The sequence below is a fragment of the Diceros bicornis genome, chromosome 15 (genome assembly GCF_020826845.1).
Source record: "Diceros bicornis minor isolate mBicDic1 chromosome 15, mDicBic1.mat.cur, whole genome shotgun sequence".
Lineage (NCBI taxonomy): Eukaryota > Metazoa > Chordata > Mammalia > Perissodactyla > Rhinocerotidae > Diceros > Diceros bicornis.
The window spans coordinates 43,365,285-43,388,191 of record NC_080754.1 but is presented as its reverse complement, the minus strand read 5'-3'; the positions used below and the strand labels follow the sequence as shown (position 1 = coordinate 43,388,191).

The window sequence follows — 22,907 nt, the reverse complement described above, 5'->3', positions numbered from 1 at the left end:
CCAGTCTCAGAGAATGTGTTGCGAGCAGCAGATCCTGAGGGATGTGGGGTTAGGGGGCTATTTGGAATTGCTTTTCAGTTCAAAATCGGATAGAAGGAAGTTATATTTCCATTCAGATTTCCAGATAAAAAAATATCAGACCATAGTACTCAGTGGTGAAATAGATTAATCAAGTTAGCACTTGTGTTGTCTGGGACTGTGTGCTCAGATCATAAAGCTCTGGGGAAAGGTGGCTGTCCTAGACCCTGGGGAGTGGGAAATGTCAGGGCTCTGTTTTAAAAGACATTGGATAATTTGTTGCAAGGGATGGACATGCTCAAGTCTTTAAAGTCTTCGAGGAATTGAATGAATCTCAAAGTATTTAATTTGAGCAATGCCCATGAGAAGATAATTACTTCCTGCTTGTAGCTGTAGAATGAGAACCCTGAAAATCAGATCTTATCACTGAAAATGCTATCTTACTTACTTTTATGTCCAAGTTATGGCCCGAATCAGAAAAGAGCAGGACCCCCATAACTGAAATAAAGAAATCTAGGAGTATGTAAGAGACTTGGAGAATCCCAAGTTCTGAAACCCTTCTGAACTTCTCCCCACACTCTTTCCTTCTCTAAGGAAGCCACATTCTCTTTCGGGGCAAATTAGCAATTTTACCATTGTCAACCCTCCAGTGTTTCCTACTGATAATGATTTTCCCTGATAACTCAATGTAGTCTGCAAGAGTAAACTGCAGAATCGGAGTGGAAAGAGTTCGGCATTTACAAAGTTGTCACAGGAATCAGCAAATTCTACAAAATGGGGCAATGTCTGTGGCAATGGATTTTGAGGATATTTGCCCAAGGAGGGCAAAACACTAATTTGGATCAGGTCAAATTGATCAAAGTGGATTTACTCAGCAGCCATTCTTTACCAGCATGGGCATGATCCTAATGCAAACTTGGGTTGCCCAGCACAAACCTGGACCAAAGGCTGGCTCATGCTAAGTGATGACAAAGGGCTAGCAATCCCTTGGCATAGCACAGGGGAAGAGACTCAAGAGGCAGAAATGCTGAATTTGATCTATCAAATATATCTCCAATGGGGCCCTGAATCTTTCAAAGGCAATTTAGTTGTTCCAACCAGCTCTGAATGCTGCTGACAGAAGTTGTGCATGAAGTGGGCTTTCTGATCCCTGTAGGGCTGGAGGAGTCCTGGGTGGACACCCTGAGTGGTAGTAATTCACTGCCAGAAGCAAAGCTGGGGTTTGCTTCTTGGGGTGCTTTTTGGGGTTATGATATTAGGCAGCAGTTCAAACGTGATTAGCAGATCTCAGAGAATGGCTAATTCACAGCTTACTCTGGCTGCAATTTGTTACAGGGTTCCCAGGAATGTAAGCAGTGGACATTCCACTAAGATATCATATCCCAACCCCCCCAACTCCAAGTCTAGCAAGCAGAGACCCGAATCAAGCCACCATACTAGATAGCCAGAGATATAGAAGGGAGTTAGTTGGCCCCTAGAGCTTCTCGATTGAAGGGGATGCTGGGTTCATTAGGAAAGATGCTATGGTATTATCAAATACAGACATTGTGAACCTTCCTTCTGGCCTTCCCTGCTGCCACTCCCCTAGTAACTGTGCCCTGGAGAAAGGAAATATCCAAACTTTCTAGAGAGTTTGGGAAACTGGCTCTGATCTAAATTGTAGTTTGTCGGAATGCCACTCCCATCTGCCAGAGTGGAGGCTTATCGGGAGTGGACGATCTATGGGCTTCTGACCCTGGGTCATCTCATGGTAGGCCCAGTGGGACCCCAAACTCATCCTGTGGATAGTACTCCAGTATCTGAAAGTATTATTGGAATACTTAACCTTAGCAAACTGTAGAATTTCCACTTTGGCTCCCTGACCTGAATTCGTGCCATTATCAAAGACCAGGAAGACCCGGACTTGGTGACTCCCATCATACTCCCATTGCTTTTCCTGACTTGGAAGCAGAATGGAGAATGACGGCAGACTGTGGCAAAGTTAACAAGGTGGTGATTTCGATTTGGTTGATGTTCCAGAGATACCTCTCTACTGAAGCAAAGTAACACGTCTCCTGGCATTTGGTGTGTAGCTACTGATTTGGTGAAAGCATTTTCTCCTTTCAGATAAACAGGTTTGCTGTCACCTGAAGGATAATTAGCACAACTTTACTCTCTGGCTCAGGGTCGTGTCAGTTCTCCGACTCTGGATCATAACGCATGGCCTGTAGGGATCTTGACCAGGGGCTGGCAAAGTTTTTCTTAAAGACCCAGACAGCAAATATCTTGGGTTTTGGTCCATAGGGTTTCTGTTGCAACCACTCTGCTTTGCTGTTGTAGCATCAAAACAGCCATAGACAATATGGAAATAAATGAGTGTGGCTGGGTTCCAACAAACTTTATTTACAAAGCGGGCTGCAGGATTTGGTCCACAGGCCGCAGTTTGCCAACATCTGATCTTGACCATCAACATCTATAGGACATCATGCCAGTCCCTACAGTGATGACAATGTGCAGACAGAACCTGGTGAGCAGAAAGTGGCAGGTGCCCTGTGACAGAGGGTGGGAGATACATTCTGCAAAATACAGGGGCTTGCCATCCCAGTGAAATTCCAGAGGGGAGTTTAATAATATAGAAAAGTGAAGGTCAACTTCTTCATCTTGAGCTCCCTACCACTAAGAATGAGGCACAATGTTTGGTGAGTTTCTTTGGATTTCGGAGCCAATATGTATCATATTTAGATAACTTGGTTTGCCCATTTACCAGGAAACCTGAAAAGCAGCCTGTGGCCCCATGGTTTATATATATGTATATATATATATATATATATATATATATATATTTTTTTTTTTTTTTTTGCCGAGGAAGATTCGCTCTGAGCTAACATCTGTTGCCAATCTTTCTCTTTTTTAGCTTGAGGAAGATTAGCCCTGAGCTAACATCTGTGCCAATCCTTCTCTATGATGTATGTGGATTGCCGCTAGAGCATGGCTGCCAACGCATGGTGTAGGTCCATGCCCGGGAACCAAACCTGGGCTGCCAAAGCAGAGCATGCCGAACTTAACCACTAGGCCACAGGGCTGGCCCCAATATATATATATATATTTTATTGTATTCACATCAGGCTTTCCTACACCTGAGTGGAGGACACGTCTTGCTCTGTGTGCATGGAAATGGGGGTGCGCAAGAGTAGGGATGGTGTCAGATCGGCCTGAAAAGCAATCTGCCTACCTACCTGTGTGAGTAACTTATGAGTCAGGCTCCTGGAAGGACTGTGGTGAGTATTACACATCCTGAAACCCAAAAAGGTAAACAAGGATCTCAAATTTCCTCTTAAGCTGAAGAACAGCTTCCCTCATCTTGACATTAAGAGCTGTTCAAAGAGTTTGCTCATTCCAGTGTGACCTACCTTCTAGCTAGGCAGACTGTCTATAAACCTAACAGCAGAAACCTGCTTAGTTTTATATGGGTGGTGAAGGGGATGAGCAGATAAGAAAGTGGGCAGGTGGGAGAGAAAATTGATATAATCAGTGGTAGCATAAAAAGTTAACTTTCCCCCTTATTCACACAAAAAAATGGATACTTAATGCAAAATCTTTAGATAACACAAAAAGCACAAAGAAAAAAACCAAAAATAATGTTTTACCCCAGAGATAACTATCATTAACAATGGCTTATTCCAATCTAATCTTTTTCATGTGCTATGACTATGTGTATGTATTTAATCAGAATGATAGCATATATGCTCATTTATAACCTGCTCTTGAAGTTTGCATGATAGTGATCATTTTTCCATGTCAATGAATATTCTTATACCACATGACTTTTAATGGTTACCTAGAATTTCCTCAAACAGAAAATGCCTTAAATTTCTTAACCAGTGACCTATTGTTTACATTTAATAACCAGTGCTTCTTGCAGAGGCTATCTGCCAGGATAGAAAATATTATGGCTACGCCTCCACAACAAGCTATCATCATATATGGCTTTACCAGATCACTGCACATTATTGGAGGACATCTGAGGTCAAGAGCTGTTCCATTAATTGAAATAATTATCTCTTTTCTCTGTAGATTTCCTCAATTCCCCTCTTTGGCATTAGTCATAATAACTAATATTCATGTCATGTTTTAATGTAACCTCTGTCAGTTCTGGGAACAACATTTATTCAGCAATGAATTTTACCTAAAAGGCACAATGCTGACTGCAAAACATATCTATTACAATGTCACAGATGTGAGTCATTCATTTGGTAGGTACTTATTGAGGACCTAAAACAAACAGAGCAGTACCTTCTGGACGGGCAATATTCCATAAACATTGAGCTTCCACGATGTGTAAGGATACTAAGAAATATAAATTCTTTCAAAGGGTTTGCTTTCTATATAGAGGGAAAAGATACGGAACCAAGACTCATTACATAACAGTACAAAAGATGTCATAGGGCAGTATCCAATAATGGGTACAGGCAATAGGGGCTGGCATTTTTTTAAGACTGGTCCCTGAGGGTTGGAGCAGTCAGAAGAGGCTTCAATACTAAGTCTTGAAAGGATTGAGAAGGGAGAGCTTTCAACTGAGGCTAGGAGACAAGTACGTTTATCCTTGGGGGACAGAAAATGGAGCTCACCAGAAGTGCAGGAGTGGCAGTCAAGTCTCAAAGAAGGAGTGCTAGACAGGGGAATGCTGGGCCATCAGAGTCCCGGCTCCACCCTGAACATCATGGGAGGAGTTTTTTGAGCAGTGGAGTGATGTGGTGGCCTGAACACCTTGATGTGACAAAAGTCAGTTCTTAGTCTTAGATCCTCTGAAATCTCTTCGGTAAGACTTTGAATTTATGTTGGAAGTTAAAATTGTTTCTCCATCATCACCCTATTCCTGCTCTTTGATCAAGATCCACATGCAGAAACCAGCCCAACAGTAAAATAGTCCAGTTATAAATTCATATGTAGAATTTGCAAAATTAAGTTAAAAAGATCCAGTAATTGAACCAGAATTTTTTCCTTCAATGGCATGATTAAGACATTGTCTTAATTCAGTGAAATTTCTCTTACTTTTTGTCTCGATAAATTTTTGTATTATAAAACAAATGTAACATCATTGAAGACATTTTGAAACTAGAAACAAAACCCTGTAATCAAATTCTAAACATAACTATTTAAATTTTACGTCTTTCCAGTCTTGTCAAAATGCATGTTTATTTTTACCCAGTTGCAGTAACATTGTATAAGCATTGTAAGTACGTGAGGCTACCAGTTACTGAACTTAGAGTGTTTGCACAATTGAATTTTAATTACTTTTTAAAGTAATACTTGCATATCATAAAACTGTAAATAGTACAGAAAGGTAAAGAGTGGTAGTTAAGTGGTGGTAAGAGTAAGTAATCTCAGGGTTTGTGTTCCTCTCCACAGACCCTGAATGTCATTAGTTTCTCGTGTATTCTTTTGAAGATATTGTAAGGCCAAACACACACATATATATACACAAATATATATATGTATATATAATGTTGTCTCGATATATACAAATAAAATATTTACCATAGGTGCAATCGACTGGAAGGAAGGTCTGTGGTATGCAGGATGTGCCAGAGTGCCTATTGCGTATCATTCACCTTGCATGTATGCCTTGCTTTTGCACACTGATTTGCACTTCACTTCTTTCATCTAGTGGTATGATTTGGAGATTGTTTCACATCAGCACATACGGAGCGCTTCATTCTTTTCAATGGTACTATGTTTTAACCACTTCCTACAGATGGATCTTGAGGCTGTTCTCAGTCTTTTGTTACTATAAACAATGCTGCAACAAATATCCTTACACAGTGTGAATTCATCTGTAGCATAAATGTCTAGATGAGCAATTGCTGGTGAAAACAGTATATGCATATAAAATTATGGTCAGTATTGTTAAATTTCCTCCCAAAGAGGTTTACTGTTTTTATTCCCACTAACAATGTATATGAGCCTATTTCCCAAACCCATTGATTAAAATTAATATTTTACTCAATCCGAAGGATGAAAAATGGTGTTTCGCTTTAATTTGCATTTAATCTGAGAATATTTTAATTTGTAAGTTTTGAATGCTTTTGAATTAAGTTTTTCTCTGTAATTGGACAAGCAAACTTCACCTATGAACCTGAAATAGGCACAGATACTACTAGAGGGTGACAAGCTGGTGAGAATAAACAAAAAGCAAAAACTCCTTGAGAATATCTGCCCAATGATGGGGATGGCAATAGTGTTTAACGCTTTGCTTTGCACCTCCTCTCCTCCATTTCCATCAGGTAGCATTAGGAAGTTGTGAATTACAGGAATGTGTAGTGTGCATGAGCCTTGCTTGAGGGTATGGAAATTTAGAAGAGACGACCAAGAAGGCTCCTCTGTCTACTTCACATCGAATTTCAGGTATTCCCCTTTCTCCCTAGCACACCTGCACAGCTGCAGAATCAGGGACAGTAACATAGACATAATGGAAGTAAAATAAGAATTTAAAGACTATTTGATTTGGTAAAGGCTTACAGAAATCAGCATTTTGATTCACTATTCTGCGTTGAAACTATTTCTGCGTTTCATTAACTGGCAGGGAACACTGGGTACCTTGCCCCTTATGATGGATGTAGTTAGGGAACCTCAATGGAATTGAATCCGTGTTTTAAGAGTTTTTTTGGAGAAAACAAGAGTATTATGCTGTGAGGCATGCTCTGTTCGCAAATTATTCACCCCCCAACTCAACCCTATTCATTATTTATTTTGAGGAACTGGACGTGCAAGACAGATCTTATGCCTGCACATAAGATCCCAAATCAGGCCCTTGAATGTTTGACACGGAAACTTCGAATTTCGCAGAAGACGTTCCAAAGATTGAGTAATTTATAAAGCCTTCCCTTGCCCGGAAAAATATCTTGACACCACCCCCCGCCCCAAACGTAAGCAAAATCTGTATTATTGCAAAAATATACGTCTATCCTCACTGGATCTTATTCTATTCTATTTTAATGAGATTTAAATGTTAAAAAAAAAGTGAGGAACAAGGCTTAGTGAGGTTAACACCGAAGTGCAAAGCGCAAATTGAGATTTGGGCCCGGCGTTAGTTTCCAGACCAGCACATCAAGTCCCACCCTTACCCAATCAGGGGAAGTCCCCGCTCTTACCTTCAGTTTTTTTTCAAAAGCAAGCGGTTTTTAAAACCCCAAATCCTGTTCTTTGTGTTGGCTGCCTCGGAGTTGACCCTTCGCAACCTAAAGATTGAGGCTAGAAAACACCGTGGTGGTGCCCTACCGCAGCCCGCCGGCGTGGGCGAGGAGCGCCGCCCGCCCGCCGGCTCCCGGCACCGGGCACCCGAGCCGCCCCCCTCCCCGGGGCTCGCCCTCCGTCCCCCTCCACCGAGCCGGGCCCGGGCGCAGGGCCCCTCTCCAGCGCCCCCTCCCCGGCGCGCTGCGGCTGGCGCTCCCCAGCGCCCCGCCTGACGCTGCAGCTGGGCCGGCGATTCGCCATTGGATTAAAAATAGCAGCGTCCCCCGCCCCCGTCCGCCCGCCCCAGGCCCCGGGCGCCCGCTCCCGCCCCGCGGCCCGCTCTCCCCGCCCGCCCCGGCTCGGCTCCCTTTGCCCGCGCAGCCCGCCGCCGCCGCGGGCAGACCCCGCGCTCCGGCTCGGCTCGGCTCGGCTCGGCTCCCGTGCGCGCCGCGGCCATGCAGCGCCGGGGCGCCCTGTTCGGTATGCCGGGCGGCAGCGGCGGCAGGAAGATGGCTGCAGGAGACATCGGCGAGCTGCTGGTGCCCCACATGCCCACGATCCGCGTGCCCAGGTCCGGGGACAGGGTCTACAAGAACGAGTGCGCCTTCTCCTATGACTCCCCCGTAAGTGAGGCTCGGCGGCGCGCCCGGCGTCTCGGGGGAGGGTCGCGGTGCCGGCGGCCTGTGGCGGCCGGGAGCCGCGGAACTCGGCGACGCGAGAAGATGCGCAGTGGCAGCCGGGGACCTCCTCCTCCGGGCGGCAGACTTGGCTCAGGGGCACTGCAGTTCGGCAAACACTTCGTGAGTGCCTACCGGGTGCCCGGCGCGGCATTCCCCAAGGCTGCAGCAGCGAAGACTGGGTCGCCAGGGGGGTTTGCTCCGCCAGCCTCCGTAGGCTCACAGGGCCCGGTTCCCCGCAGCCTGCCCACAGCCCCGCCACCGTTTGAAAGATCGAATCGAAGAGTTCCCTGATCTTAACTGCACGTTGCAGATGGTTTGCGTCCTCCCTGGGGCGCAAGAGGAGGGCGGGTTGGTTAACGGGATGGATTCCCCCAGGACGTACACAGCCCTTCTCTTTCTGGGACCGTTTGCCTTGCCCAGGGATTCCCACTCCCGGACAATTCTGATTTCCTCTCTGAGCTTTTCTTCCACTTTCTATTTCTCCGCACTCCTTTTCTTTCCATCAGCACGTCAGAATACCTTCTGGTACCTCCACTCGGGCAGCAGAAATAGGGGGTCTCCTGGGTTATTATGGTTTTCTTAAGCCTTTCTCGTTTCCCGTCTAAATGAGTCACTTGGACTGAAATGTACTGATATGAATTATTGAAAGTTCCAAATGGCGAGTCGTGACCTCAGAGACTGGAGGAAGACCCATCACTTCCTTCCACCCAGGGCGATTGGTGGTGGTTTTCACAAGGTTGTATGTGTATGTGTGAGAAGAAAAGGAGGGTGAATGTCCCTTTCAAGAGTCAAAATGGGCTTCTAAGTGACTCAGCTGTCTGGCGTTTATCATGTCTTTTGGAGGACCAGGTTATTTTTATCCACCCACTTTAGATCTCATGTGTCACCGGGCAGATCTCAATGCAACCGGGAGGTTCACGCATCGGAGGGACTGAGGCGGGTTTCACAACAATAATCTAACACATTTTATTCATAGCATGTAGAGTATTGCTGGAGGGGAGAAAAAAAACCCAAATGAGCAGCAAATTTTCCAAACTATTCTTTACTATCTTGTGGGTTGATTTTGGCTGATTTCAAAACATTTTTGTTTGGAATATGTTGGAGTCCTAGAATTAGTATCCTCTCCATGACATTTGGTTTTTTTTTTTTAATGTTAATTCTGGATCATTTAGGGGATAAAAATCTCACTTATTCATGACTTGTTTTTTCTTTTAAAAAGGTCTATGTAGAGTGGAATGAAATGGTTGTATTTAACACTTAGCATATTGTAATCACACTACTTAAAGTGACTGTCAGCAGTATTATTATATTGTGTTATTCACGAAGTATTTGAAAATGCCATTTTCAGATTTTGTGTCCAGTGTTGGGCAGGTTTCCACTAATAGCTCTTAAGGGTGGTGAGGGATGATGGTTCTAACTTCAGCAACTGACACGTTGTGAACTCCAGGAAGAAGACAGTGGCTTAAGTCTTTTAGGATCACACAACATGTGAAGTGGGTAAAATGACTTTTTCTGTGTTTGGTCTGGGTTGCTCTTCAAATTCTTCTTACAGACTTTGTTGTTGGAAATCTTTACTACATTATATAGTACATAGGAGGTGTGAAAAAATGCTGATTATTGTAATTCACTTCCACAACTTGTTATTGGGAGGTTACTGTGTGCCAAACACTATTCTAGAAGCATCTTGTCCAGTGCAAAATGATGATTTCATTCAAGTTACAGTAGTTCCTTGGGGGAGACTGGGATTATTTACAAGGCCAATGAATTAGTATGTTTCATTATCCATGTTTCAGGGGATGAAGAGAAAGAAGATTTTATAAGAAGTTATATTAAAGCACTGCCGGATAATGTGAGATCTTTCTCTGTGGTACTTACTTAACACTTCATGAATCTGACAAGTGTTCATGAGCACCTACTGTGTGCCACCTTATACACGCATGGCTGTAAGAACCATACAGAGCAAAATCCATCAGTGCCAAACACACCAGGGACTGTAATCCACAAGTGCTATAGGACTGTCGTTGACAAAAGACCAAAACCATTTGAGTGCAAGTCATCCTTGCTCTGGAGGCTTTTGAAAAAGGTCATAGATAAAGATGGATAGAAATAAAGGAGACCAGCATTCCTGGCAAGGTAAATCACATGTGCAAACACATAAAGTGTGAATATTTTCTTCTTATTTGCTTGTAATGTATTTGGAAAAAAGAGATTGATTTAACAAGAAGGGAGGTCAGAACCAAGTAGAGAGTAGAAGATGGGGTCCTTGAATACCTAGAATAGGATCTTGATTTTATGTGGTCAGTTATGGAAAGCTACTAGAAGTAATGTGATTTGCAGTGGTGTGAGAGGAGGACTGGATTGTTAAATTTTTATTACGTATCTACCATGTCTAAGGCATGGGGTGAACACTTTTGCTGTTCTTCACCTTGGTGGGTGTATTAATGGGACAACATGAAAACTCATTTCAGTGTCCCTCTCCTTCCTTTCTTCCTACCTTCTAGGGCTTAGCACATAGCAGGTACCCAGAACAGTTATTCTGGGATGAGTGAGAATGTGTTTTTTCACCTACCAATTTGGTTTCATCCCGGGATAACCTCCCCATCTTGACCTGTAGGTTCATCTCTCCATGACTTGGCTCATCTTGCAAGGTCTGTAATGTGACCTTCCTGGAGAGTGGAGACTTCGTGTCTTTGTGTCCTCAGCAGCCGGCCCAGCATCTGGTATATAAACCAGGAACTCAGTGAATGTCTAGGAAAGTATGAATTGCATGGGGTTACAGGCTCTGAAAATGATAAGGATGCAACATATGAGAAACGTTGGGAAAGGAATCATATGGGATTATCATGTAGAATGTGGTGACTTCATTGATTGTGGGGGACAAACGTGAAAGAGACAGCCAGACTGCAGGGTTTGAATCCCAGCTCTGTCACCCAGCTGTGTAACTTCTCTGTGCCCCAGTTTTTCTATCTGTAAAGTGGGGACAATAATAGAACCTACCACATGGAGTTGTTTTGTGAATTTAATAAATTCATATGTAAAGTATGCCTCGCCAATTAGTAAGCACTAGAAAGAAGAAAAGAAAGAGATAAAGAGTCAGTCACGGGTTGTAAGCCCAAGTGTGTGGTTGTTCAGGGGTTTTACAGAAAGTTTGGTGAGGTTACATAAAGAAATTATCTTGGGGGGCCGGCTCCGTGGCTTAGCGGTTAAGTGCGTGCGCTCCGCTGCTGGCGGCCCAGGTTCGGATCCCGGGCGCCCACCGACACACCGCTTCTCCGGCCATGCTGAGACCGCGTCCCACGTGCAGCAACTAGAAGGATGTGCAACTATGACATACAGCTATCTACTGGGGCTTTGGGGGGAAAAAAAAAAAAAATAATCTAAAAAAAAAAAAAAAAAAAAGAAATTATCTTGGTTCTGCTCACACGGCTTCATGGACCACCATGTAAAATGTACTCTCATCTCCTTGGCTGTTGAGCCTCTTCTTCATCTGAATGTACCTTATTCTGCCTCTCAGTTTCTAGGTTGCCAGCTCTGGGAAGGCCAGTCTCTGGGTCTTCAACATGTAAGACTCATTTCCTTTTCCAGGACCACCTTGCTATCTTGATCATCTCTCAGGGCTATTTCTCAGCCTTCCCTTTCTGCTTCAGATTTCATCCTTTTCTCTGAAGCCTACATTACTTAGAGTCTGTGTCATACAACACAGCAGTTAGTTATAGTCTGTCTTCCATAGTTTGCTGTCATTTCATTTTCTTTTACCCATTTTACTGGTAGTTTTAAACATCTACTAGCTATGAAGCCTTTTACCAAGCATGAGGTATGGAGAGGAGCTGGGCCACTCTTGTGTTTATTATAACCCCCGCCACACACACACACCTGTCTGAGGGTGGAGAGCTTATCTTATGCCTGGTCTTAGCTGGGGTCAACTGAAAGACCGAGACAAAGGCTTTGGCACAGGCAGTTTATTTTGGAAAGGTATCCCAGGGAACAGAAGTGGAAGAACGTCCAAGGGAATAGTGACAAAGGGAAGGAAGGAAAGCCAATCCAAGAGTGAGTGTGTAAGCCAGCTACCACTGTTGGCCACTGGTGCTCAGTCTGGCTGGGGACTCTCTGAGGAACTGTTGAATGCGCCTCAGCATCGTCCACCTGGGACACAGAATAGAGGAGTGTTTACCCACTGGCTCTCATGGCCCGTTGGTGAAGGGCGCTCCAGGGGTGGAACGCCCTCACTCTTCCAGGTTTGTATTTGTGCTGGAGAGGCTGAGCAGGCTCCCCGCAGGCTCCCCGAGACCAGCAGCAGCTGAGAAGGGTGAGATCCCGGTGCAGGGAGGCTAAGACGTCAGGCCACGCCTCTGTGGCAAGCAGCTGCCCACACCAAAAAGGTGGCCGAGAGGATGTGAGACCAGCATAAGCATGCCTCTACACCTCTTCTTCCCTTCCAGCATCAGCACTATTTTGTAAAAAGGAGCTTTTTTCCCTTTCTCAGAAGCTCTGAGGTCTCTTGGTGATGTCAAGGTGTCTTCTGTTGGTTCTCCGCCTTCCTGGGAGTCTTTGCAAAACTCTAGTGGACAGGGCCCTCGTGGTAGTGGCTGTTTAGATGTCCATTGAGAAAGGCTTTGAGATCATCTGCTTGTAGCGACACTTCATATTAGGGGCTCAGTAAATCCTTCTGTAATATTGTGATTTATAATAAGGAATATATATTTGGACTTCTTCCCTGTTCTTGGCACAGGGCTCCTAGAACTCTTGAAATTTCCTGATTGATAAGAGCCATGAAGGTGTGTTTTGTTATTCATAACAAGCCCTTTTCAGCCACACCTGAGTGTGCATTAATGAGGTGACTTTTGGAAAGTCCCTAAGGATGGGCTGGTTGCCAGGGGAACCAACCATGGGATTAGAGGGTTGGAACTTTCAGCCCCCCCCCCCCCCACATCCTGGGAGGGGAGAGGGGCTGGAGACTGACTTAATCAAAAATGGCCAGTGATTTAATTAATCTTGCCTATCTAATGAAAACTCCATAAAAATCCCTGAACTATGGGGTTTGGAGGGTGCTGGGAGGGTAGCATGCTCAGAGGGGACATGGGAGCTCCATGTCCCTTTTGCCGTACCTTGCCCTAGGTCTCTCTTCTTCTGGTTGTTCATTGGTATCTTTTAACATCCTTTGTAATAGACTGGTAATCTGGTAAGTAAGTTGTTTTCCTGAGTTCTGTGGGCTGCTCTAGCAAATTAATCAAACCTGAGGAGGGGGTTGTGGGAACCTCCAACTTATAGCCAGTTGTTCAGAAGCACAGATGCCAACCTGGTCTTGCGATTGGCGTCTGAAGTATGGGTGAAGCGGGAGGCAGTCTTCTGGGACTGAGCTCTTAACCTGTGGGTCCGATGCCGACTCCAGGTAGATAGTGTCAGAACTGAGTTAAATTGTGAGACACTCGGTGTCTACGGAGAGTTTGAGAATTGCTTGGTGTGGGAAAAACCCCCATACATTTGGTGACCAGAAGAGAAGTATTCTTTGAGTAGAGGAGAAACACAGGAGTGTTTTTCCTTTACATTTCTGTCTTTCTGTCCTTCCTTCTAAAAGTATTTATGGATCTGCCTGGTGCTATCTCAGACATTGCTAATAATAATAATGACAGCTAACATTTATATAGAACAGTGGTTCTCCAAGTGTGGTTCCTGGACCAGCAGCACCAGCATGTCCTGGGAACCTGTTAGAAATGTAAATTCTTGGGCCCCGTTCCAGACCCACGGAAACAGATACTCTAGGGGTTGGGGGGAGCCTAGCATTCTGTATTTGAATAAGCTCTCCAGGTGATTCTGACATGGGCCAAAGTTGGAGACCAGTGATAAGGCACATACTAGGTGCCAGGCATCATTCTAAGCAGATATTTATTCAGATACTAACTCATTTAATCCTCATGACAAACTTCTGCTGTATATTGTTGTTATCATTTTACAGATGAGGAAACTGAATTACAAAGGTCACACAAATAATAAGTGGGAGAGCTGAGATTTGAATCCAGGTTGTCTGGCTCTAGAACCTGTGCTTTTTGTTTATACTATTTTAATTGTACAAATCAGTGCCATAAGGACATTCACATTGTTGTGCAACCATCACCATCATCCATCTCCAGAACTTTTTCATCACTCCATGCTGAAACTCTGTACCCATTAAGCAATGACTCTCCATTCCCTCCCTACCCCTAGCCTCTGGTAACCACCGTTCTGTTTTCTGTCTCTATGAATTTGCCTTTTCTAGGTACCTCATATAAGTGGGATCACACAGTGTTTGTGCTTTTGTGTCTGTCTTATTTCAGTTAGTGTAACCAGTGTTCATCCATGTTGTAGTATGTATAACATACAAAGAATTTCCTTCCTTTTTAAGGCTGAATAATATTCCATTATATGTATATACCACATTTTGTTTATCCATTCATCTGTTGATGGACATTTGGATTGTTTCCACTTTTTGGCTATTGTGAGTAAAGCTGCTGTGATCAATGGTATACAAGTATCTGTTTGAGTCCCTGTAGAATATGTGCTTTTTATTATCGTGCTATGCATACTGCCTTCCAGGCAATGAGACTTGCCATCATGGTGCTTACTTGTAGGGGAAAAAGTAATTTAATTTAGAATATATGTGGAAAAATCCTCCTCTTAATGGATAAACAGATATAAGATAGTAAAGCAAAATTTAGAAACACCAATTTGTAAAGGTACATGCACCCCTGTGTTCATTGCAGCGTTATTCACAATAGCCAAGGCTTGGAAGCAACCTAAGTGCCCATCAAGGGACGAATGGATAAAGAAGCTGTGGTATATATACACAATGGAATACTACTCAGCCATAAGAAACGATGAAATCCAGGCATTTGTGACAACATGGATGGACATTGAGGGTATAATGCAAAGTGAAATAAGTCAGAGGGAGAAGGTCAAATACCACATGATTTCCTTCATTAAGTAGTAGATAATAACAACAATAAACAAACACATAGAGACAGAGATTGGATTGGTGGTTACCAGAGGGGAAGGGGGGAGGGAGGAGGGTGAAAGGGATAATTCGGTACATGTGTGTGGTGATGGGTTGTAATTAGTATTTTGGTGGTGAACATGGTGTAATCTATGCAGAAATAGAAGTATAATGATGTACACCTGAAATTTTTACAATGTTATAAACCAATGTTATTGCAATAAACAAAAAATTAAAAAAAAAAAGCAAAATTTAGGAACTTACAGATTTTTTTTCTCTTCAAAGATGTAAACTTAAGCTAAGTCTAATTAGTTTCACATATCAAAACTTCCTTTCCAAAAGCAATTAACTAAAAAGTTGTTTGATAGTAGTGATTCTCAAACTTTTTGGCCCCTTTATACTCTTAAAAATTTTTGAGGACCCCAAAGAGTTTTTGTGTGGTTTCTGTCTATTGATATTTACCGTGTTAGAAGATAAGACTGAGAAAAATTTAAAACAGTTTTCATTCCATTAGCTATTAGAGTGATGATGTCATCTAGACTCTGAAAAATGCCACTATAAGCTCTTGAAAGAATGGGAGTGAAAAAGGCAACTAAGTTTATGAAAATAGTTTTGACTTTGCAGCTCACTTGAAGGGTCTTGGGGGCATCACAGGGTTCCCAGGCCATACTTTGAAAACCAAAGTTCTAGAAGTTAGGCAAGAAAAGTACAACTGGTTACTCCAGTGACCTACCCCACCTGCACTGTGGCTTTTGTGGGTTCACATTTTCACATTTGTGGTAATTGAATAATTGGTTATTAATTTTAGCTCAACCACAGATGTCATATGTCGCATGTATATTCTTCTTGAAGCAAATTAAAATTTAGAGAATTTGACTCCTTTTGAAAAAAATTGCAGCTCCTTGGGCTGGAAATTGTTGGCTTTTTCAGAGGTGAGAATTCTTTATTCTCTTGACTATGAGCTTCACTGTAGGGTGATCTGGTGGTGCTGTTTCTTTGGGGAACCTTAAATTTTAGCATCTTGATTTTTTTCCTGTGGCCACTGTTTAGGAGACTGTTGTCGTCTCTTGCCTGGAAAACCAGGCAGTCTGCCAGTACTCAGGGCAGACGGGAGAAGAGGACGAGAGTGGTCTTAGTGTCTGGATATTGGATACCGGCTGGATATTGTCCTGGTTCTCAACCCTATCCCTGTTTTGCTAAGCCTTCTCCTGTGTTGCAGGAGCTGGAAACCTGGACATTGCACTTCCCAGAATCCTTTGATGGCAGAATTCTGATTTTGGTTCTGCCAGTGAGAGATTCGGAAGAGAAGGAGAAGCCACTATTGCTGTTGCAGCTGTGGCACATGGCAGATGTGAGATTTTCCTAGCAGCTTCTGAGTGTCCTTCTGGGACTCAAAGCCACCTCAGTCGTGGGGGAGCTGGGATCATCTGTGCAGTTTCTTGTAATGGTTGTGCATCGTGATTTCCTGAACATGAGTGGTGGTTTCTCTGACCTTGGCTCTCAGCTCTTCCCATGATTTTGTAAGCTTCTAATTCCCTGTATTAAATCCCTTTCTGCCTGAAATACCTAGAATGGTGTATATTTTCTGACCAAATCTGGACTGATACACATACCTTTCTAAGTCCCCAGGTGTATTCAGGATGGTACCCCTATTCTTAACTGAGCGTGTTGTCCCACAGACCTGAGTCCTTTGTTTTTACCTGCTGTAGAGAATAAATCTCCAGTAGTTTGCTGGTGTGAGAGGGACTGCTTGGAGTGGAGGAGCGATCTGGGGCTCTGACTGCCACCTAAACAGATTTTTAACCCTTCCTCCTTATTTTAGCCCTTGTTTCACCCCAACTTCCAGAGTTACCTGGACCTGCCAGTTCTGGAGTCTTTTGGAAATTCTAGAGTGTACATCAGATTGAATCTTGGCTTTTCCTCCTGCAAGCCTAGGATTCAGCTTTATCAGCCTGTCTTAGTCTTTTTTATACATCTGCAGTCCAGTTCCCAGATTTTGTTACTATGGTTTATGTTTTAAAAAATCCCTTCCCTGTTCTTTTATTTGGGTTTCAGAAAGGAGTGAAACTGATGTATGTGTGTCATCTGCCCTACGTACCCTAGAGTCCTGCTCTTCCAAACTAATAATCAAGATGTCTCTTTCTGTCTCTTTTTGGCAGCAGTTAATTACCTTTAAAGTTGTATCATTTTTAGAGTTTTTGAATGTAAGAGACGATGCTGATCCTGTCAGGGAGGCTTTTTGGGAAAGTGTGTGTTCTCGGCTCATATTGAATCTGGACATCTGTACAACTCTGAATTCTCTTTGCACTCCCCTGCATTCTTCATCCTGTGGACTGGAGCTCAGTTAAAGGTGCCACCATTCCTTTAGCGCCACAGGCTGGGAGATGTGCAGTATCATCCACTCTACCTCCCTTTCCCCCTCTCTCTTTTAAAAAAATTGTGGACAATACATATAACATACACTTACCGTCTTAACCATTTTTAAGCATATAGTTTAGTGATATCATGTACATTCACATTGCTGTGCAACCATCACCACTATCTATCTCCTGGACTCTTTTCATCTTGCACAATGAAACTCTGTCACCATTAAACGATAACTCCTCATTCCCCCATCCTCCCAGTCCCTGGCAACCACCATTTCTGCTTTCTGTCTCTATGAATTTGACTGCTCTAAGTACCTTACATAAGAGATCATACAGTATTTATTCTTTTGTGACTGGCTTATTTCACTTAGCATGATATTTCCAAGGTTCATCCATGTTATAGCATGCGTCAGAATTTCCTTCTCTTTTAAAACTGAATAATATTCCATTCTATGTGTATACCACATTTTGTTTATTCATTCCTCTATCGATGGGCACTTGGGTTGATTCCACCTTTTGGCTATTGTGAATAATGCTGTTATGAACATCCCTCTCTTTTATATCACATCTCATTAGTGACCAGGTTCTGGCGCGTCCTCCTCTCTCCTTCTCCACTGCCAAGGCTCAGGCCCTCCTCATCTCTTGCCTGGACTCTTGCAGAAGCCTCTTAACTGACCACCTTGCCTCCCTTCCAGTCTGTCCCATTGCACTCTGTTGTTTCTCTAAAACGTAGGTCTTCTCATATCATTTCCCTGCCTAGACGTTTTCAACAGCACCACTCGACTTTTCAAACATAGCACGTCAAATCAATTTACCATGTTGATCCGACCTTCCTTGCCAGTGTTGTCACTGAGCACCAGCCCTCTGCTTACATTCCCTGTTGCCCAGAGGACTTGGTGTTCTGCAGATGCTGCAAGCATTCACCCCTCCATGCGTTGGCTCATGCTCTTCCCATGGCCTGGAATGCCTCTTCTCTCAAGCCCTCACCCCCCTGGGAAAACCCCACAGATCCTTAAAAACCAGCTCAGGTGTTCTCTTTGAGGCCCTCCCCATGCCCCCTAACCTGAGTTAGACACTTCTTTTCCTTTGCTTTCAAAGCACTTTGTACATCTCTATTGTGGTTGGGATGCTGATTGTTGAAGACACGGAATAGCTGAGGTCTTAGAGAATTAAAGGGAAAAGAGTAGAGGACTGAAAACTGTGTTGTTTGTGAACCTGTGCTAGTAAGGCTGCATCTTTTCTGTTTTTCTATTTTTTAAAAATCATGAGCATATATTTTGGAATAAAAAACGTTATTCCAAATAACGTTAAAATAAACTAATTAAAAATAACTAATTAAAAATAAATAATTAATATAACTAAAAATTAAAATAACTAAATAACTAATTAAAATAACTTATTAAAATAAGTTAATTAAAATAACTAATACCATAGTTTTATTTTATCATATTATCTGGGAAGCTGTTAAGCTTGACCCTTGAAAAGTCAGGGAAAGGTGTCTTGGGTACTTGCTGAGTATTTTACGTGTTGTGAGTCTAGATGCCCCTAGGCATCTTGGTGGAAGTTGCCCACCACGCATGGTGCCCGTCAGGGAGATGGCAAGAGGGCTGGTCTCTGTGGATGTGGCCCAGGCCTCTCTGTGTTGCTGCTTATGTTCAGTATTATGGGTGATCAGCCCGGGACGCTGCTTGTCCCCAGCCACACGGGAGATGTGAGCAGAAGCACCTATTTTTGAGGCTGGACTAGCAGGACAATACAATAATAACAAGAATTGAATGAGTCTGAACATGCCTCCAGACTAGAGATACTGCTTGAGGTGCAAATGGTATGTACTTCCTATGATAAGATTAAAAATAAAACATTTTTTTTGTGTTAATTAGCAAGTATTAATACTTATTTAGAGCCTACTCAGCACCCAGCACTACACTAGGTGCTGTAGGGGGTAGGGAGGCTGTGATTATTTAGGAGGGAAATAAGACCACAGGAAAGAAGACTATGACGTGGATCATACACATAGTGGAGTGTGAGCACCAACTTTGAGTGTCTATTATGAGTCAAACACTGTACCAGGTACTTTTATACACATCATCTCATTTAACTACAGTAGTAATTGGCTTATAAATTATAATTACTATTGTTGCCTCATTTTACAGAAGAGGAAACTGAGAGTCAGAGAGGTTAGGTAGCTTGTTCAAGGACTGGTACATGACAGAGATGGGACTTTAGCCCTGATGTGTCATGAGGTTAGACCCTGAAGGACTTACAAGATATTTAAGTTTTAAACAGTGTGGTGCTTATAATGTGTGAATGGAGATTTCAGGCACAGGAATTATCAATATAATCTAGAAAGTTACTGGCCTGGACAACTGGATGAGCTCTGAAGAGGTGGTGTTTTGGAGGAGGAGGGGACAAAGGCATGGAGGTGGGACCAAGCTCAGCATGTATGTGAGAGAGTTAGGTGTTTTATGGAAGACAGAATTACTGGGGAGATTGGAAAGCAAGGCTGAATCCTCGGTGGGTTATAAGGGAGGTTAGTCTTGATAAAGTTAGACCGATGGGCTGACCAGTTAGGAGCAAGGGAACAGCACGAGGACAGTATTCTTTGATGTGGCTGTTCTGGAAGTGAATGAGGAGTAATCGGTTGGGAGGTGGGCAGACCTTGAACAGGAATTCCAGTAGGAGTCACTTGTACTATTGGAGGAAGGATACTTTCGTTAGGGTGATGACAGTGGGGATAGAGATGGCGAGGTGGTGGGAATAAACTCAACAGAGATTTTGATGAAAGCTATGGCCCAGTTTAGTGACAGAATATGCTGTGGGTGAAAGAGTGGGAGGAGTTAAAGATGACTTCGAGGATTGTAGCCTGGGAGATGGAGTGTACGAAGGACGTAAATGAGGAAGGTGAGGTGGTCAAATGCAAGTGCTGTGTGCCCACTGGGAAAATTGGGGACTGGAAGGGAGCTTAGAATGGAGTTAGGGTTCGAATTGCAGAGTCTGGGTCCCTAGTTTAGAGAACCTGGATTTGTGAGTAGCCCTTCCTTTTGCATGGCCCCGGGCCCCACCTCTTTGCTCCTGGGATCTTTTCCCCCAGGTTTGGAGGGAGCAGCAACTTGGCATGCTTCTTGCCCTCCCACCGACTGGCTCAAGTTCCAGAGAAACTCAGACAGGAGCCTGGGGCAGTATTTCCTCCAGGAGTTAGAAATTTGAACAGATAATCATGTTGCGTGAGTAGTTATAGACGGAATACATGCAGACTTGAGTGTTTTATGAAATAAAATCACTCTGGAGTGAATCTGCCCCATATTAACTACATGGGCGATTGGCCAAGAGGCTGACGGTTCTTGTAAGTGAGTTGCACTCCTGAAACCTTTCTCTGAATCTAACCAAGTGTTGCTTTTTTTTTGTCCTGGTTAATTCTTTGGGTGCGGCTCTAAAGTGGTGACCTGGACATAGATGTCTCTGTCCCCAGCAGTTCTTAGAAATAGGCTTGGCTGTCTGTTAGTGGGGTTAGTGTGTTGATTGGCCAGGAGGAAAGAGAACATATGAGCCTGAAGATGAGGAATGGGCAGGGGGGCAGGGGTGAAAGTAATTCACATATTGCATCCTTTGGGTACCACTGCTGAATTGCTCCTTTGGGCAGGTTTTATCATTGAGTATCCAGCCTGAGGGTTTGGAAGGAGCCTCAACTGGTGTGGGCTGTCTCTGCCGACCCCCACCAGTAGAGCAGGACCACTGATAGATCCAGTTTAGTGGCTGGAAATAAGTTGATGAGGGTGGCTGGACTGTGGAGGCTGCTGCCAAACCCTGCAGCCACTTCACCAGTGTCTCAGAGCCCAGCACCTGTGTCTTGCTACTGTCTTTGTCAGGGAGTGGTCAGCCTGGAGGAGCCATCTCCCAGGGACTCCAGCTGACCTTTCAAGTTTGGGGGGTGGAGCTGGTGGAACCTGCTGAAGCCTCTCTCCTCCCCTGCGGGAAAGCCTGGCAGAGCGCCTGGCACAGGCTACTTACTTGACTGGGGTGGCTCTCCTTTGCCTGCCCCTTCTGCTTTCCTGGAATGAAACAGCCTTGAAAAAAAACGAAGAAACTGCTCTTTTCCCCAAGCCCCCGTGACGGTGTGTGCTTGCCGACAGCCGCCCACCTAGCTCCTGCCACCGAAACGACATCTGCTTCTCAGTTGCACCAGACAGCATGTGGGGGGCCAGACTGGCCTGGGTTCAATCCCTCTTCCCCCACTACTTAGTAGCAGTATGACTTCAGCAAGTGCCTTAATGTCACTGAATCTCCCTGAGCCTTAGTATCCCCCTCTGTAGGGTCGTTGTCATCACAGCTGCCTATTAAATGCGACTTATTGCTATCCACCTCTTTAGTGGGATTTAGTGGGAGGGATCCCTCCGAGAAGAAGATGAAATGGGATTTACAGGGTTTGGGGGTTGCCAAAGAGAGGCATCTCTACTTGGTAATTCTGCGCGAGGCTGCCCTACAGTGAAAGCCTTGGGTGTGAGTGCTTGCTGGCCTTCTTGGTGGAACTCTCTTCAGGGCTGTTATTCACACTCAAATTCAGCTCACAGTGATGGGCTTTTATGGGTTAGCCTGGAAACTTAATCCTCATGTTTAATATAGTTTATCAGGGGAAATGCATCCTGAAGAAAGCCATCTCTTTTTAAAAATAATAGGAAATGACCATAAAAGGTTTTTACCTTTGACCAGGTGGTTTCACATATTCTTTTTGAGATGTAAGCTGAGAACAATTTAGATGGATTATAGCTTCACTTTAGCACCGCTGAAGATGCTCACCTCAGTGTCTTCATCCTCCGACGATTTTTATTTTGCCTATCTGTCTTGTGAGCATTGTTAGTAGCTGTTCCTCATGCTCTGCCCAAACCCTTCCCCGGCTGTTCCGGTGACAGTGTCCTCATTGTTCCAGATACCCAGAGCAAGGATTTGGCTTTATACTTAGGAAGAAAGTTAGTAAGTGACCCCTCAGCAGAACAGGCAATTTATAGCGTATCCAAGCCTAGCTATTCGGACCCTGCCTTTAGCCGTCTGGGACCAGGCTGTGCAGCCCTAAGACAGAGTCCTCTGCAGAGAGGAAAACGTCAGTCTTGGAGCAAGCTGGTAGAATCATTACTGCAATAACATTTCTATTTTTCCTTAACACTGCATGGCCACAAACATGATTTATCAGTGTTTAGCAGGAAGGCCTACCCTCTCTTGGGATTAAATGCATTTGTTCTTTTCTACTTGGCGTATGGGGCCAAATTTATTTCAGCGGATTTGCTGTTGAAACCTCGGTTTTGAATTTTGCAAACATTGTATTCTGTTCTATTGGTGAACTGTTAGAGTCTTTCCTTGCTATCCAGCCTATTTTTTTGGTAATACTTTTCTCCATCGTTTTTCCCCTTTCTGTGGGTTACGTGCTTCCTGCACTTGATCTGGAACCTTGTTTTATTTTCTTGTTGCACCTTTGTTTCTCATCTGCATGTACTTAATTTTTGCATTTTAAAACTGTTATCTGTTTGTTTTGCTCTAGAGGCCAGAATGTACTGGGGATCTGTGCTCTGGTCATTGGAATATTCATATCTACTATTCAGATATGAAAGTACCCGAGAGGCTGAGTTAGTAGGCAGGTGGTTGCTTGATGAAAGCTAGAGCTGAGCAGAGAGA

The 22,907-nt window shown here is 43.9% G+C and overlaps 1 protein-coding gene across 1 annotated transcript in view; it reads left to right on the top strand.

The window, feature by feature from the left end:
• The first annotated feature begins 7,653 nt into the window (after positions 1–7,653).
• Positions 7,654–22,907, top strand: part of USP13 (ubiquitin specific peptidase 13) — a 110,493-nt gene continuing 95,239 nt past the window's right edge. Inside the window, exon 1 of the mRNA XM_058556295.1 lies at positions 7,654–7,853. Within this exon, the coding sequence (XP_058412278.1) occupies positions 7,686–7,853 (168 nt within the window). The 5' untranslated portion in view covers positions 7,654–7,685. The remainder of the gene's footprint in view (positions 7,854–22,907) is intronic.